General features: G+C 35.7%; 1 protein-coding gene across 1 annotated transcript; it reads right to left on the bottom strand.

The window, feature by feature from the left end:
* Positions 1-892: 892 nt before the first annotated feature.
* Positions 893-11,852, bottom strand: LOC307105620 (cysteine-rich secretory protein 3-like; the record flags this gene model as incomplete). Its single annotated transcript, XM_079781477.1, has 7 exons — positions 893-1,020; positions 3,260-3,348; positions 4,271-4,368; positions 4,800-4,948; positions 6,641-6,728; positions 8,499-8,615; positions 11,784-11,852. 7 exons carry the CDS (start codon positions 11,850-11,852, stop codon positions 893-895), a joined length of 738 nt encoding a protein of 245 aa, XP_079637603.1.
* Between the last annotated feature and the right edge of the window lie 6,513 nt (positions 11,853-18,365).

Genomic DNA, 18,365 nt, shown 5'->3' with positions numbered 1-18,365 from the left:
GGTCTTTTTCTGTTCCAGGATCCAATCCAAAATATCACGTTGTATTTAGTTCTTGTGTTTGTTTAGTCAGTCTGGTCTGTAATGGTTTCTCTGAACTTCTTTATTGCTCATGATTTTAACAGTTTGGAGGCGTCAAGATCAGTGGTGTTTTGTAGAATGTCCCTCCATTTAAATTTGCCTCATGTGTGATCTCATGGTGAGATTTGGGTTACAAGTTTTTAGAAACAATGCCGCAGAAGTGAAATACCTTTCTAATCACATCAGATGAAGGGTACATGAGTCCACTTATTACAGATGATGCTAACTGTGATTACTTAGTTAAGGTGGCATTTGCCAGATTTCTCTACTGTGAAATTATTATTGTTCCCTTCCCACACTTGACTCTTTGGAAATGAGTCACTAAGTTCAGCCCAGACTCAAAAGAGAGGAAACTAACTTCTACTTCCTGGAGGAAAGAGTATTTCTGTATATTATATTAAGTTCTTCTTTAAGGAAGATATGTCTAAGAGAAGAGAGGTTTAAGAAAGAAGGTGTGGTCATATTCTACTGTACAATTTATGCAGATGAAGAATCAGAAGTCTTCATTGCTTTTGGCAAAATGAAGGTTGGGGTCTCCTTAGGAAGAAAAAAAATTAATTTAATTATAAGGATGGAAGCTAGATGAGTGAGAAGAAGGGTGAATGGCAGAGGAGGGATTAAGGACCACACATGTGAACCCTTCTTTGGATGAGAGACATTTCTGTAAAGTAAAAAGAAGACCCAGGAGAAAAAGATATTACTATTTGGAATCAAATTTATAGTTAACATGTATATGATTTCTTTGCTAATAAATGTCAAGTGTAAGTAGATGTGGCTCCCTTCCACTTAGCCATGATCAGTCTGTATTGGGCATTTAATAAATTTTTTTTGAACAATTGCAGGCAGCCTGGCAATTCTTCTTGACAAAATCATTTTCACAGCCCATTTGGCTCTTCAGATCTTTACAGTTAGAATAAGCATCGATATAGTCGCAGGTATTGGCTGGAACAAAAACAAAAACAATTAGTCACTTCATTATCATTTTCCTCCACAGCAGTAAGGCAAACAATAAATTCCATGTGAGTGAGGAGGAGGGACTAGTACGAACAAGTTGGCATCATGCATTATGCCCTATCTCGAGGGACTTAAGACCCCTTACTTAAATTCACTGAGTAAGGCATCATTTTGTGTGTTTGTTTGTTTTTTTAATTTAAAGCATCATTCACTGAGTAAGGCATCATTTTGTGTGTTTGTTTGTTTTAATTAAAAACAAACAAACACACAAAATGATGCCTTACTCAGTGAATGATGCTTTCCTCCCTCAGAAAACAGGGTGAAATGAATTTAAATAAATCTTTATGAAACTGCACTATCCAAAAGTATAGCCACTAGCCAAGTGGTTGTTTAAATTTTAATTTTAATTAAATAACTTTGAAATTTCAGGTTCTCGGTGATACTAGTTACAGTGTAAGTGCTCAATAGCCCATGTGTCTAGGGACTACTTCACAGGACAGTGCAAATATTGAACATTTCCATCATAGCAGAAAATTATATTAGACACTGATGCCACTAAACTTAATGCCACCAGCCTTTCTTTCGGGAGTAAGAAGTTGTTATGAGATGTGAAAGTAAAACATACGAAAATAGAATTTTACTATTATTATTAGACATTTCCACTTGGATGTCCCTCAGTGGCCACAAATCTCAAACTAAATTCATCATCCTACCTACAAGTTTGGCATTTCTTTGGTATCTTTCCCCAACTCCCAAATCATTTCACCCAATCTCAGAGGAATGGCGGTCCCACTACTAAATAATTCAAACCAGGAACTAGGAATCTACCTGCACTCATCCCCTTCTACTTTTTATCAACGCTTAACAAGCACAGGTAATAAACACTGGCTATTCTACTTCTCCTTGTCTCTCATAACCTGCCCATTTCTCTTCATTCATTTTGCCCGATACAGTAGTCTGTCAGATGGCTTCTACTCAATTGTTTCTTCATACTACTGCCAGGAGCTCTTTATGAAACACAGTTCTGTTCTCATTACTCTTCTGCCTAAAGTCTTTCAGTTGGTTATTCAATACTAACAGGATAAGTTCCAAACTCCTTAACCAATAGTATATAGCAGAGGTATAAGTATTTTCTTCTTTAGTTTTTATAGCTTTTATATCATAAGTATTCTGAATTATGGCTATATCATTCACTCAGAAGGAATGCTACAATTTAGTCAGTTGAATGCATTTGAGAGGTAAAAATAAGTCAACTGTATTGCTCATAATAATTCTAATAATACATCCAACTAAAATCCTCTTTACCTCCATTCATAACAACACTGGAAATGAGATATTACATGACATCAATTTTGATCCTTTTTGCTAAAATAGTTTTGAGGCTTCTGTTAGCAAATAATACCATATGCCAATTTGATAGACATTTTTAAAATACATAAAACTTACTAACAAAACAAAAGTGCAAATGATTATTAAATTAAACTTGATGATACCATCTATGCTATGAGGAAAATGAGAAATTTAGTATGATTAATACTTTGGTATATAAGGGACTATATTTGGTGTGCCTGTCTAGACTGAGCTATATTCTGTGGTCTCACACCTTTATATTTGTATATATTTTCTATTTAAAATGCCACCTTTTCTATAATAGCATTAACTTAACGAAAAGAAAATTCATATTTAATTACAATAAATTATTTTCACAGAAACATTTCATACACGCCAATATGTAATTGGTTCAACATAGTCACAAATATACACCATTGGTAGATGTTTCTTTAGATTACATGAAATAACAGGCTTTCATTGAAAAAAGTACATATATACTGAATGGTTTAAGATGTTCATTTAGCCAAAACCGGTTTGGCTCAGTGGATAGAGCGTCGACCTTCAGACTCAAGGGTCCCAGGTTCGATTCCGGTCAAGGGCATGTACCTTGGTTGCGGGCACATCCCCAGTGGGGGGTGTGCAAGAGGCAGCTGATCGATGTTTCTCTCTCATCGATGTTTCTAGCTCTCTATCCCTCTACCTTCCTCTCTGTAAAAAATCAATAAAATATATTTTAAAAAAATGTTCATTTAAACACACTCTGTTGAGTAATTTTATTGTTCTCTCCTGCATGAAGGCATTGCTTAAGTTGGCTCCATTCAGAAGATTTCTGAATTTTTAAAAATACGTATCAGGTTATTTAATTATACTGATAAATTAATGACTTCAGACTTACTGCATAATCCTTTGTCACAGTGATTAGGACAGCTGGCACAAGGTGTTCCTTTTAGGTAGGGAGTAAGACTTCTGCCAACAATATTACCACTGAAATTTGAAAGACAACATTTTTCAGTTTAGTTTATGCTCCAAGGGTAGCAGCGATCACCTTATATATCTGAGTATTTACTCAACGTTTTTCATCATGTCATCTGAAAAACGAATATTGCTGATTTATACTCAGATAACAATGCAAAGTAAGATAATAATTTACACATACACTCAATTCCTTGACCATAATCTCACAGTCCAAGCAAATAAAATGGAATAAATAGGTCTAAAGTTTTGAGAGTATATTTTAATGTGTGTTCAGACATTCTAACCACTCAGCACATGGGCCAGAGCTATTAAAAAATATTTTAATGGATGGTTCTTTCAGAGATTTTTGTGTTAAATTCTAAGAAGTGAATACTTAAGATATTACTGTTTCTTGACAATTTGAAAGATATCAGGAAATTCCTGAAAACCCTTTGAGGCCCAAGATTTAATCAGTTCTTAATGGTATACTACAGGTATTTTTAGATGAGCAGGAGTAGGAATATTTGAGTACAAAGGGCTGGAATCACTAGAAAGTCATTACCATTTGATATTTCACCTTCACCCCTGGCCTTACCATCCAGCTTTCACTTTCCAGATGTGAATTTAATATAAAACTGACAGTACCAAGTCTAGAGAACTACTCACAACATATACCCATGTAGTAATGCTGAGCCTCCGGAAAAGCAGTTGAGAGGGAAGACAAATCATTTTAATCATGATGGAAGACAGCTTTAGAATATTAGACTCAAATATGAGAAATAGGTCTTCTTTCTGAGAAGTTGATTGTGTCTCAAATTTAGAACATATTTCTAAAGATTTATCTCTCCACTAAAATATGCTTTTATAGTCTGAGTTGTCTATTACATGATATTTTTAAAATATTAAATTGCCGATGCCATCATTGACAGCAAATTTGAAAGCATATACTTACCTGGGACAATATTGGCAAACATAATAGTATTTTAGAGTTCGTTCTTTGGGACAAAAGGCAACTCCACATCCAACAAGGTGAGACGAGTACCAAACAACCTACATGCCCATAAGTGCAAATATGAGAGTACATTAGAGAAGGAAATATTAAAAAAATAATAATAATAATAGGAAATAAAAAACTGAAAAGAATGTTACTGACACACAATTTTGTATACCTTATGGAAATATTTTAATTATTGCATTAAAGTAAAAACCTTTAAAACTATTACATTTACATGCATATTCACTGCTTTATTCATTTAAACTACTCAGAAAATACAGAGTAAGTTTTCCTATTAAGAGCCTGCGTGCTTTTGACAAGTGATGCTCACAGCTGAAATGCCCACAAAATGTGAAGACTATTCTTTACCTACTGGAGATCTTCCCCCAGATTCAACCTTGGAATCAGTCAAAATTTGGAGAAGATTTCTCTTTAGGGCATTTATGGCAAAGTTTTATGTGTTTTTTTTTTCATTTTTTTTCCTTACCTGGGTATAATGTCCAACCATTATATCCTTTTGTTTTGGTCCCATACCATAGATAAAATCATTTCCCTCATTGAACCAGTTTTGGATTGCTTGTGACCAAGAAGTTGGCTTACTTGACATAAAGAGATTCTCACCACAGTTCCTTTTACCTAAGAAAAAAATAGATCATTCATGGGGAAAGCAATAAAGCATGCAATGGTTGGTATCAAGAGAGAGAGAGAGAGAGAGAGAGAGAGAGAGAGAGAGATCTATCATCTCTCTATTATCTATCTATCTATCTATCTATCTATCTATCTATCTATCTATCATCTCTATCAATCGAGTCACTGACCTTCAAACAAGTGCCCATAGTTGCTGACTGTTCATTAATACATAGAGAGTTCCTTATCAGCTATAAGCCTAAATGAAACCAAATATGCCAAACACATTGAGGCTGGTCTCAACATGCAAAATTTTGAGTAGATGGGGTAGTCTTCCTTCTTTAATATCTACTCCCCCTAGAGTCATTCATTTACAGATTTAATTCTTCATGAGTGTATGCCTCATGTGCTCTCAACTGTGTATTGTTAGCTTGCTGAAAGCAGAAAGCAACTCATGGTATTTCTCTTATTCTCACCCACACTTACCAGAAATTTTTCATATATAGCAACTTTAATAAATGTTTAGGGTAGTTATTTTGTGTAAACTTTGAAAACAATCTTACTCTCAGTCTTTAAGAGTTCCAAGCATAAAGCAAATGACATTAGGAGGGACACTTTTCAAAGTTTATGGGTCTCCCTTTAATCAGTAAATCATCATGTCACAGGCCAACTTCTCCTCAAAGAATTAGGATAAAAGTGCTTTGCAGCCACAAACATTTCAATGTACTTTTCAAACCTTGAAATTAAGATTTACATTTGGATGGCTTGAAATGTGATATCTACATACTACTTAAAGGGAGTGTAAACTACTCTTGAATAGCTCCTTATTAAGGGAAGAAAGAAACCGAAATTTTAACAGTAGATTGGGATCTTCAAAACCAGTTATTTCAATCTTTTTCTGACTATAAGTCATCCCTTGCAATAATTTCATTAAATTATAGAATCAAAAATAACAATGACAGTCCTACTTTCAAAACAGGTGAGTTATTTACTTTTTTCAAATTGGGCTTGCCTATATCTGTCAGTTGCTACTTCAAGTAAATATTTTTTTTAATTGTCAATATATATGATATCTCATTGTTTTTAGGTTCTTTAATGTAGACGCCATGTCTTTGAGGCTATTTTCAAGTCTAATATAGTATTGCATGCTTTGTAAGAGCATCCAGAACACACAAAAGATTTGACTTACTGTCATCAAAAATGAAAAAGATGCTAATGGTAAATATTTTTGAGTAAAAATCAGAACGATTTGACAAAATTCAACATATTTTATAAATTCAAAAATAAATAGTTTTCTAAACACAAACAGGCTCGATACTATGAAAAAGGACACTGGGTTAGAAGTTTGAAATTCTAACTTTGAATTTCCCATATGTAACACTAGCTAGCAATTATTTTTCTGCTGACAGTGAGTCCCTTACTCTTTAAAACAGAGAAAGAAATGACATATGACCTGCTTTACTCATGAGATGGTTAAGAGGTACAAATATGACATTGTGTGAGACAATTTTTATAAAAGATAGAACAGTAAGCACAAGGTGGGGCTTCTCTGAGCTTTCTCTCACACAGGGATACTTTAACTTGAAAAAGGCAGCATTAGAAGCAATATTTATCCACAAAAGTTTCTTAAAGCAACATCAAAAAAATGGCCCCTTATTATCTTACTTACTCACCTACTCAACAAATATTTGATTTACATACCAACTTTTCGATCCTGTGAGGGACTGTGTTTGAGAACACACTTGTTTGCCCACCTTTGGGCATTTGCTGCTGCCTTGCTGTCCCATTGCTAAAACAAAGGGGGAGAAGAAGATAGGCACTTAATGACTTAAAACACAAAAGTGCATAATGTTTATAAAGATATTGGTAGCTTGATTCACATCATTATAACTTTTTCTGTACATGCATATTCTGATTATTCTTACAATCAAAGACCATTTTTAATGTGTCATTTTCTACTCCCAAAGAAACAGAGATAGTATGGCTACCCCCCCAAGTAACTGTGAATTCTAAGATAGTTTGTCTATGGATGATAGCACAGCAGGGATAGCTAAAGACTTTTAGCAGTGGTCTTATCCTAAATATTGATAAACATGTATATGTATTGACATGATTTTCCTATAATACTGAGCTGGCATACTTCATTCCTGGTTCCTTTTTGTTTGTGTGTGTGTTTTTGTTTTGATTTTTTTCATCACTTAATATGTTTCTGAGACATTTGGCTTCTGGCACTAGGCCCAGAATGGTCTGTTATTTACCCTAAATGGCGTTGATCCTAAAGGGAAAATGCCTTTCTGATTATAGATTAGGAGGAGGTAATGATCAGAAAAACATAATGGCCCCTTACTGGATGGCCAAAGATTTGGTTTTAATTCTACCTCCATAACTTAAATAACCCTGTAAAATGAACATGTTTGTTTAACCATTATAAAGTACAATTAAGAATTTGTGCTGCCCAGCCATCATGGTGGTTCAGTGATTGAGCATTGACCCAGGAGGTCACAGGTTTGATTCCTGGTCAGGGCACATGCCAGGTTGCAGGCTTGATCCCCAGTGTGGGGCATGCAGGAGGCAGCCGATCAATGATTCTCTCTCATCATTCATGTTTCTATCTCTATCCCTCTCCCTTCCTCTCTGAAATCAATAAAAATATATATTAAGAAAAAAAGAATTTGTGCCAACTTAAAAAGCCCCATAAAATGAACAAATTATTAAACCATTATAAAGTACAATTAAGAATTTCTGCCTGGTCCCATGGAATTAGTGAAGGTCAAGTTTTGGACCCCTCACTTGCATAGGCCCTGCCTATGTACTAGGGGACCTCAGAATATGCATAGTAATTAAAAACATTTTTTTCAGTGGTAAGATAGTTGTGGACTCTCTTCCTGAAAGAGGGTTCCTTTAAGCTTCAAGTCAGAAACACTTAAATTTTCCTGTCTAACAACATGTCTCTGAGGAAAGGTCTAGGGTTCAAGGTGAAACCTACATGGGTGGAGTGGACATTAATAACAAAGATGATGTCAATGATGATTGTAGGTTGTTTGACTGTACGGAGAGGAGCTGCTCAGAAGAGCTGCCTATAACCAGAGAACTTACTGGGTCAAAAGGCCAATTGAAGTGTCTAAACGGCAATTTATCAAGGTCAGATGGCACACACTAACCTCAGGGCCAGGGTTCCTAGAATGGGTTTCAGGGGTTCCCCGGGCCCCCTGAAATTGTATGCAATTTATATATGCATACAATATATAATTTCTCTGGGAAGAGAAATTTCACTCACAAAGACGGAGAACTCTGAAATGCAGATGATAGTGAATCAATTCTGACAGATCACATTATTCTAGTGAATAGAACATACAATGGCAGGATGATACACAATTTTTAAGTAAAAATAGTATACGGAATGAGGAAAAGTATTTCTGCCCTGTCTATAACAAAAGCTCTAATGAAATATCAGAGACAGAACTTCCTAAGTCACGAAGTTCTTCGAGGTCCTTTTTTAGTAGGGGACTGTCATTATCACAACTGGCTCAAGCCACTTTCCTATGTGGCCACCTCTTACCATCTTCAGCATGTTTCTGGCCGGTGGAGAGACTGATCTTCTTAAGTCATTGTGTTTCTTTACAATCTCTTTTTGCACTTCTTTTCGAGTGGTTGACATAGCAGCAAAACCTGGCTTCTAAAGGAAAGCCAAATCAGAATTAGTTTTTAAAAGTTTGAAAAATTGCATATGAGTAAATTAATTCAAGAGCACAAAGATTACTTCAAAAATATTCAGTTCAAACTGATATTAATTGTTAAGCATTGCCAATGAATCTGAACCAAAGCTATAATTTTTAAATAGAAAAGAAATAGTGTTAAATTTTGAGAGTGCAGATGTTATTCATGTCATGACAATTCAAAACACCTCTGAGGCCACAAATACCACTTTCTAATATGAAGAGACATCTCAATGTGATTGGTCTAGACATCTGAGTGATAGCATAATGACAAAGTTATAAGATGGGAACCATTAAGACATTCTCATTCACAGTCAGGCTGCAGCAAGGGAGTGATAAGAGGAGGGTCAGATGACTCTACACTTGAAGGGGGAACTTTGACCCGACATGTTACCTGTATTCAAAGAAAGAATGTTTAGGCCTAGTCCAAGTGCATTCAATACTCTAGTCAATGATTTACCTGTTATGTAGCAGCTTTTATGGAATTAATCAAAAGATAGTTTTATAGTATTAAACAAGTCTGCAAGGCAATTTGGAGGGAGCAAAGCCATGCAACTAATGGGTTATTGCTGGTTTTGTTCATTTTAGTAACAAAAATATAATTAAGATATTAACCAGATGCTTATATTTTTGGTATAATTTTGTGCGTGGGTGGGGGTGGGGGGTGGGGGGATGGGGTCTAAGCATAGAGGCAAGTAGGGTGTGTAATTATTCCATAAAGTTTACACAATTTGATGGCCTAAATTTGCACAAGAGTGTGATGTTATATGAGCATATGCAATATTTTGAAGTATAATTCTAAACAGACAAAACCCTTTATTGATTTTTCCTGACATGCTGGAATAAGTTATTCTCTCTTTCCACAAGTACTGAGATTTTGCAAAGTTCTCCAAACTATGGAAGCATAGGTCTGACAAAGTTCTCCAGACCTATGGAAGCATAGGTCTGACCATATTTCTATTGCCACTATCTTCTTATGCATCCATTTCTCCCACCTGCATGTATATTCCTAAGGACAGGGACCAACACTGAATGTCAGCATACCCACAAATCCGGCACATTCCCAGCCACTGATTCCTAAGTTGCAAAGGATGCACATGAATATTATCAGTGACCAATCAAAGCGTAAAAAAACATCCCTGCATATATCCTATTAACCCTCAAAAACCTATTTAAAATTGTTTTATTTCAAAGCATATCAGAATGTGGTGCCTGAGAAAGAAGAAGTAATTATTTCCTACTTCTTACCCCATCTTGTTTTGTAAATAAAAATTCTACTGAAAAGTACATGCCTTTGTTTCTTTTTTAATAACTATTAATAAAAGTTTTATTAGGTGATGAGAAATATGAAAGTGTTGAAAATAAAATGGATAAAATATTGTTTCTATCTATCATTAAAGAATTTATATTGAATAGGCAATATGACATAAATAATTATAATACCACGTGATAAATAAAATGATAGGCGGGATCTACTAGATATAGAGGAAGGCGGGATCAGTTTTTCCTGATTGGGATTAGGAAAGGCTTCACGAAAGATGGCCTGGAGTGGGGTTTTGAGAGGTGAATAATGTTTTCTAGGCACCTTGAGAAGGCACACAAAGCCCTGGGCAGAGGGAATTTAGAGCATCAGACCAGCAAACATTTAGTGATGCAAACGATCTAACGATAGTGCCCTTTTTAATGATTTTATAAATGAAAACTAGGATGTGGATGAGAGAGGTCATAGGGAATCAGAAAGGGCTATGACAGAAAATCTTTAGGAAAGAAATTGAGAAGACAGTAAATGACTTGAATGAAGCCCCGAGTGATGAATATATTGTCTTCAGATTGAAAAGTTGATTAATAATGACTGCATTTCTGAATGCCAAATGAGGTCTGACCCAGTGTCAGAATTCTCTTTCTTGGGGGTCCTAGCTAATCTTGTCTGCCCAATGCTAAAGAAGGGTGTGTGAACAGACAGCCAGAACCAAAGGTCCTCACATTCAGAGGTTCTCTGATCAGGAAATAGATTTCTTATATGGGCACTACACATCAATTAAAGAGGGTAATTGATACTTCTCTTGGAATTATTAAAGTGAAACAACATATTAGAAATAATTAGAGCATCTTATCTTTCACAAATTAATTGTAAAAGTTATGAAAAATCCAAATGCTTAATATTTCCAGTAAATTTTCTTTTTCTTAAATTAAAACAAAAGGTAGACTTATTCTTATGCAGTAACTATGAAAATTAAATGTGGTGATGTATGAGAAGAAGTTTTGCTAGTTTGAGATTATGCAAATATATTGTTAATTTTCTGTGGGGATCATATTGAACTAGATTAAATAAAAGTAAATCAGAAAATGATCTTGAGATAAGAGGAGTTTAATAAGCTTTTAAAGATATAGACCAGTGCTGTCAACAGAAAAATAATTAAAGCATCAAAGGTCATTTTAATTTTTTGGTGGCTACTTTACAAAAGAAAAAAAAAAGGTTAAATTGATATTTATAATACTAGAAGCCCGTTGCAATAGGCCTTCCTTCCCCTGGCTGCTGGCACCAGTTTTCCTCTGGCACCCGGGACCCAGGCCTTTGCTCCAGCCAGAGCCTTCAGTCTTTGCTCTAGCTGGAGTACCGCTCCTGTAGCTCCCTCCGCCCCCCACGCTCCCCCTTATAGCAGGTGTCCTGTCCTGCCCAGCTGCTCCGTGCCTGCATGTGTGCTGCCCAGAGGCCCAGAGTGGCTGGGGGCAGGGCTGCTGCCATCTTTGTTGGGTTAATTTGCATACTCACTCCTGATTGCCTGGTGGGCATTGCAAAGTGACAGTCTCTTTTATTAGTGTAGATATTTTTGAAACATATTCAAAATATATGCTTCCATCATGCAATCCATATTCAAATTATTAATGAGATATTATTTTACTACCCTTTTTTAATTAAGTCTTTGAAGTCTGCTATGCATTATATTTATGCAGATCTCAGTTCTGACTACCCATATGTCCTGTGTTCAATACTTTCATGTGTTTAGGGGCTACCATACCTTGTGATGTCCCAGACACTCTCTCCCTTTTTACTTTGGAAAATTAATCTAATCGCTTGTAATTCTTCAGGGTTGCCTGATCTGAAAATATTTCAACCTCGACCATACCTGTCCATTTGCAGGAAAGAATGGAAGCAACACAGCAGCCAGAAACAGCAACGCCGGGAACAACGCCATTGCTGGTAAAACAAAACAAAGGCAACAGGTACCTGAGTTGTAATTTTAGTGCATGAACTTCTGAGGAACACGGTGATGGGGGAAGGGGGGAGAAGAAACAAGGTAATGATATAATTTATCCTAAATTCATTAGTAATGTAACAAGAGAGGATCTGTCACAGGAAACCAGTAGAATGATAATGGATTCAGCCCCTGAAGCAAGCTTTTAATCGAGACAACAAAGAATAAACAGATGCCCTTTACTGAAGTAGTGCACCTGTAAATATTAAAGTTCTACCACCCAGTTCCACCTGACTTCCATGGTGTTGTTTATGTAGCAATTCTTTTCAAGGTCTAGGAATGGCTTCTTCACATTGCCCATTTAGGGGTCATAATAGCTCCCAACTGTTACTATTATGGGGATACTACTGCATTAGCCCTTGCTAGTTTCCTTGACCCTCCTTTTCTTTATACTAAATATGCCCTTATTAACATCTCTTCAATTTACCCCTCGGCATGTGCCATTTCTTTCTTCTGATTCATATATTTGCCATTTGTAGAACCAACCCTAGGTAAATCCACTAAGAAATAGTGATTTAAAAAAAAATACTTTCTACCATTCTCCTCAGTTCTTTCCATGTGTTGTCATCCATTCCCATTCAAACCTTCCTCTTTATTACAATGCCTTAAATTCCAAAAAAAAGGCAATACTCTTCTTTGAACTAAAATCAGAAAAATCACTTTTAAGGGATTATTGACCCTGTACTAGTATTAATACCCTTCATATGTTCACATCTTTTGCCTCACCAATTCAAATTCCTAAAGAAATAATATATACTGGAAAAACTTTAGTGTACATTTTTATCACATTAACATTCATAAGGGTAAAACAATTAATTACATGCTCACTAACAAGGAGATAAAATATCTAAATAAATTAAAATACATCCTTTTATTAGAGAACTAGTGGTCTGGTGCACGAAATTTGTACACATTAAAAGGGAATTAGCCCTAACCCTTCTCCCACAGAAGTCATGCTCAGACACAAAGCTAGGCAAAGAAAAAATGAGATTAAACAGAAATACAAGAGAATGAGTTTATCTTCATGTGATAAGACATTCTTTTCTTCATTTCCTATAATGAGTCTATATTCCCACAATTATAGTAATTAGAAAAAGAAAACATCTTTGTGCCAAAGAGACTATTAACTCTTGGAAAATTCCTCGTCTTTGTCTTGGTTACTTATTTTGCAACCTGGTGTAACTAATAGGTCAGGCCTTATGATGTCCAAGTAAGAGACGTCCAGAGGCATAGAGGTATTAAGTGAACTCCTGACAGTCTCATTGCTAATGTGTAGCTGAGGCAGAACCCAAGATTTCTTTTAACCTCAATATCTATATCCCACTGAACTGTACTATACATTTTGGGGGCTGAGGTTTCAAAATAAATAAATATTTTGCCTCGGCAAACATAGTCATGCATTACTATAAATATTTTGGCAGCTGATAAATGTTGATTGCTCAACCTGTTTGAGAAAAATTTTTGAAATTAACAATATTAACAATTAAGTACAATCTTGACCTTCAAATATAAAATAAAACTCCTAAGACTTTGAGAGCTCAAATAATATTTTCCTAGGATGTCATTATAAGTTAAAAACATAACCCATTATGATAACTTTTATTTATGTTACTTTGTTGAACTAATGAAGGACTTTGTTGGCATTTTAATAAAGTATTTTTGCCCTTTAAATAACTAGAATGGAAAGGGGGGGGTGTTGAAATGGAAATCACAAAATTGATAACTTATTCCTATAAGGGTTCTGTAACACATAAAAATTATATAGGTGTTTCTATAATGTTTTTTTTTTCAATTTAAGCTCTCCTATACAATTAAAATTTTACTCATAACAATAAGAAAAGGTTTATGTTGTTTATATTGTAGTTTTGAGGTAGAACAGAGGAAGGAGTGAAGAACAGAATGAAAATTTGAAGACAAAAAAAAAGAAAAACCTGGAAAGAAAAATGAACTTATTTCTGTGCAAAGCAAACACATAAACTGAATGTCAAAAATAGCAATTTTTATTTCTCAGAGATACCTGGTCCCCCATTGAGCAAAACTGAACAATGGCACCTGTATTGTGATAAAGGAACGAGAGCAATGTGAGTGTTAGGAAGCCAGGGTTTTTGTTATTGTTGTCATCTGGCGTTCTCTTACCGGCTCCTCTTTAACTAGATGAAATTTACAATCTTCATTTGTCAAATAAAAACATAGTGACATTGGGGCTTAAAATTATAAATAATGTTAAAGAATTTGAGAGCATTAAATATCACCATATACATACAGTACAAGTCCTAGACATTACTACTTGTATTATCATTTGTGATGCTTGCTCCCTTACGTGGGAGTGTTGCCAGCAAAAATCTCAGGGATGGAGTTTGCTGGAGACAGCCACCTGGTCCAAGATCATGCTTCCTTCCCAGGTTACCCTCATCCTATGTCTATCAGGTATGGGGTGTAAAGGCCTGACCTCCCCAGTCCAACTAGAGACAAGTCTGAAACATTATCCTGGCTTCAGAACCACTCCAAAGTAGTTGATTGGCTGAATCCTCCAATGAGACGACATCCCAGCTTGATTTCTTACCTCTGTCCAATCTTCCTTCCTTCCCTTCCCTTCCTGGGGAATTAATCCCAAGTACATCTCTTAATAAACTTGTGTCTCAGATTTTCTTCACGTTGCCTGGGGAACCCAACCTGGGGCATCATTCATTAGATAATCTTTATTCCATTACACTAGTCAGCGTAGTCTCCCTATTTACACTTTCATTATCTCTTCCTTTGATCGTATGCCCTTTATGCCTTTGATCATGTTAATCTTCAAACCTGGACGCTAACCACATTTTTTGAGAACATTTCAAAGACTCTCTCTTTCCAAAGAAACTCACAGGCTAACACCAAAAACACTGATCTTGCCCCTGAATAGGAGCATTTAAAGTTCAACCTACTGGTTGAACTTTTGCTTATATTCCATTTTTCCTGATTATGTGCAGGATCTACTTTATCTCAATTTCATCATGTACATTTGCCCTTTTTTCCATAATTAGATTATGTGTTTGGAAAAGGCAGAATACACATTATTCTAAATTCCTTGTGGCTAAACTGTCCTTGCTCAGTGGTGGAGCTGCGGAAGGTTTTGGAGTCTCCAGAGGACTCTCTCTTAGGCCTTAGGCAGACCCCTCCCTCTGGCCCTGGCCTCCAGTGAGCCTCTTGCAAAATTTGAGCAACAGAGAAGAACTGATTCTCCTTTTTACTTTTTTACAAGTTAATGATAATCAGATATTGTTCTTTCTTTTAACACACACTCATCAAGTTTTACTCACTTTGTCTAGGGTAGCATGGTAGATATTGCTGACCATGATCAAGTGAACAAGATATGATTCCTGCCAGCCCTCAGGGTCCTAGCTCACCATTAGGGGAGTCCATCATTCAAGTACCCAGAGCGTGGGCTATTTGGACTGTCCCATGTGTGCAAAAGTGGAGGCTAAAGTTATATATATATTTTTTGCCCTGACAAATTGTAATGCTTTTGCAAAAGGATGGGGGAGAATCTAGACTAACACAGGGCTCTGGAAGTAAGTATTAAGAATGAGGTAAATGTGATTAAGATTTAGCATCAGCTGGAAGACTAAAGCGTTTAGCTCCACTCCCCTCCTCTTCCCCTGGTGCTGATAGAATACGGTGTAGTTTGTTTTCATGGAGGAGAGTCCCACAGAAAAACATTAGAAAGAATTAGGTAAATAACTGCCTCTTCCTGTCATGGACTTGCATGTAGACAATTTCTAAATGTGTGTAGTTACACATTTCCTCTGCTAATTACTGAGGGACACACGTTTTAATTCTTTTAAAATCATTTCCTTAAAAAGAATTGTTTTTGCTAAGTGTAAGCTCCCAAGTTTCTCTCCATTCTGCTGTTTGTAATTCTCCTTTTTTAAAGAGATTCGTAATTTCTCTTAAGTGTGATTAGAGAAAAGCCAAATTGAGACATTTCAAAGATGTGTAGTTACAAATGTTGAGGGCTTACTACTATGTAATTACAGACTACAGACAGCAAGCTGTATCTTTCTGAAGCATAAATGTAAATGATACAATTAAACTAATATACTGCTCCTTCCTCACATTGATGTTAGGGCCACCACTATGTTTCAAAGGCTCACTTGAAAATAAATCCTTTTCTCAAATGACATATCAATATTTATTAACTTAATAAAAACATATATTTATAAAAATTATACCAAAATTAGAAAATGCATAGACTAAAAAAAATATGTAGCAAAAATACCTTACTAAATTTAATTCCTAGTTATAGCTAAAAAAAAAAAAAAGAAGAAGAACAGAAGAGATCATTAATTTGTAATGACATTATACTAAACTAGAGGCCCGATGCATGAAATTCGTGCAAGAGTAGGCCTTCCTTTCCAGGCTTCCCTCTGGCACCCGGGACCTGGGCTTCCCTCACAGCCTCGGCTTCATCTGGAAGGTAATTGGCATATTATGCTTTTATTATTATAGATATCTACAGCAAATATTCTAGTTATGGGAGAGACGAGGAGCATTCCATTTAATATTGGGAACAAGAAAAAAAATGACTAATGTCACTGTTATTGTTCAACATTGAAACGGAGAGTTTCTGAAAAAAACCATAACAAAAGGAAAATATATATATTCATTAGTCTTGCAAGGGAAGAGATAAATATTATTATGCTCAAATAGTATGGTCACCTATCAAGAAATTATACCATTACAAAAATACCATTTCCATATACCAACAACATTCAACTAGAAAATAAAATTTTAAAAAAGATGCTACCCATAACTGTAACAAAAACAATAAAGTATATATATGACATAACCAAGAAAAAAATCCTTTTGGGGGAAAACTTTAAAACCCTAAAAAAAAAGTCCTGGCTGGTTTGGCTCAATGGATAGAGTGTCGGCCTGTGGACTGAAGGATCCGCAGTTTGATTCTGGTCAAGGGCGCATGCCTGGTTTCAGGCTCGATCCCACTGGGGGGGGGGCGTGGGGAGTGGGGGGGCAGGAGGCTGCCGATCAATGATTCTCTCTCATCGTTGATGTTTCTATCTCTCCCTCTCCCTTCCTATCTGAAATAAAATAAGTAAATAAATAAATAAAAACCCTAGTAAAAGACATAAAATATCTGCATAAATTGAAGTTTTCCATGCTTCTAATTTGTAGGTGTTGATATAATAAAGATAACAATTTGAATTAAACTAATTGTTTATAATTCTTTAACAATTCTTTATAATTCCAATAAAATTCTGATCAGCATATGAATAATGAAGCAAACCTTTTATAAGAAGAATTAACGTGGGTATCTTTCCACATTTAATTATTAAGATAGACTTCAAACTTATGTTGACAAAAATGTGATATTATTGTAGGAGCAGACACATGGACCTAGAGAAGTGAATAGAAATTTGAAGAGACAAACCAAACAAGGTGCATAAAAATCTATTTAGGAGGAAGAGCAGGTTACCTAGCATATAGTGTTATAAAAACTAGCTCACTATATGGAGAAAAATAAAACCAGATCCTTTTAAAGCATCACCTATAAAGGTGAATGTAGAGGGATTAAACTTATTAATAGATTTAAAAAAAAAAAAGAAAAGTAAGTTTACCTGCAACTTTTCAGGGCTATCCCTTTGCCCTAGGTGAGTCACATGTAACAGTGCCGTTATAAGGAGCTGGTGTGAAGCACTGTACCCTCTTTGGGGCTCATTTAAAACTCCTAAGAATCTAGGTATTAGATGATGTTACTCAGTAGCCCAGTTTACAGCTAGTAGTCCCAGGATCTGAGATTTCATCATAAAATGCCAAGAACTTGCATGCAGAACTGGGAGATAAACCCACACACTTTGAACTCAAAGCCCTCACCCCTGAGGGGAGGGAAGAGAAATGTTTTAAACAATACAGACCATAAAAGAGGCATCAAAAGCATTAATGCACATGGGTGTAATGTGTGCAAAATAGGTATAGACACACACACACACACACACACACACACACACACACACACACTAATCACAGCACAGAAAAGTATCTGATGCAACATTTTCAAACTCTCAATGTGATATGTGATCTTCATTCTGATCACTTTCATCTCACCACTTACTTCTCAGTGAAATAGAAAGCAGCTTAGACACTATACAACATTTGCAAACTTCCTAGACTTTGTCATGTGGGAAATCTGTAAAAATTTCTAAATGATAATAACTGCTTTGACAGTTCTGAAAAGCAATTTTTCTTTTTTCAAGGATGATTCACCCCCTCCCTTTGCTTGACTTTATTAAACATCTCTGTAATTCTGAGCAGTATCTGATTTACATACTCTTTGAGAGTTCTGCCGCTCTTCCCCCAATTTACTTCTTCCTCAAACCCATGCCCAAAGCAGTGGTCCCAACTGACTGCACACACATCAGAGAGTAGCTCCAGGCTGAAAACATGTCATCAGTTTAA

This window comes from Cnephaeus nilssonii (genome assembly GCF_951640355.1).
Source record: "Cnephaeus nilssonii genome assembly, chromosome: 9".
Classification (NCBI taxonomy): domain Eukaryota; kingdom Metazoa; phylum Chordata; class Mammalia; order Chiroptera; family Vespertilionidae; genus Cnephaeus; species Cnephaeus nilssonii.
This window is presented reverse-complemented; position numbering and strand designations above follow the sequence as displayed.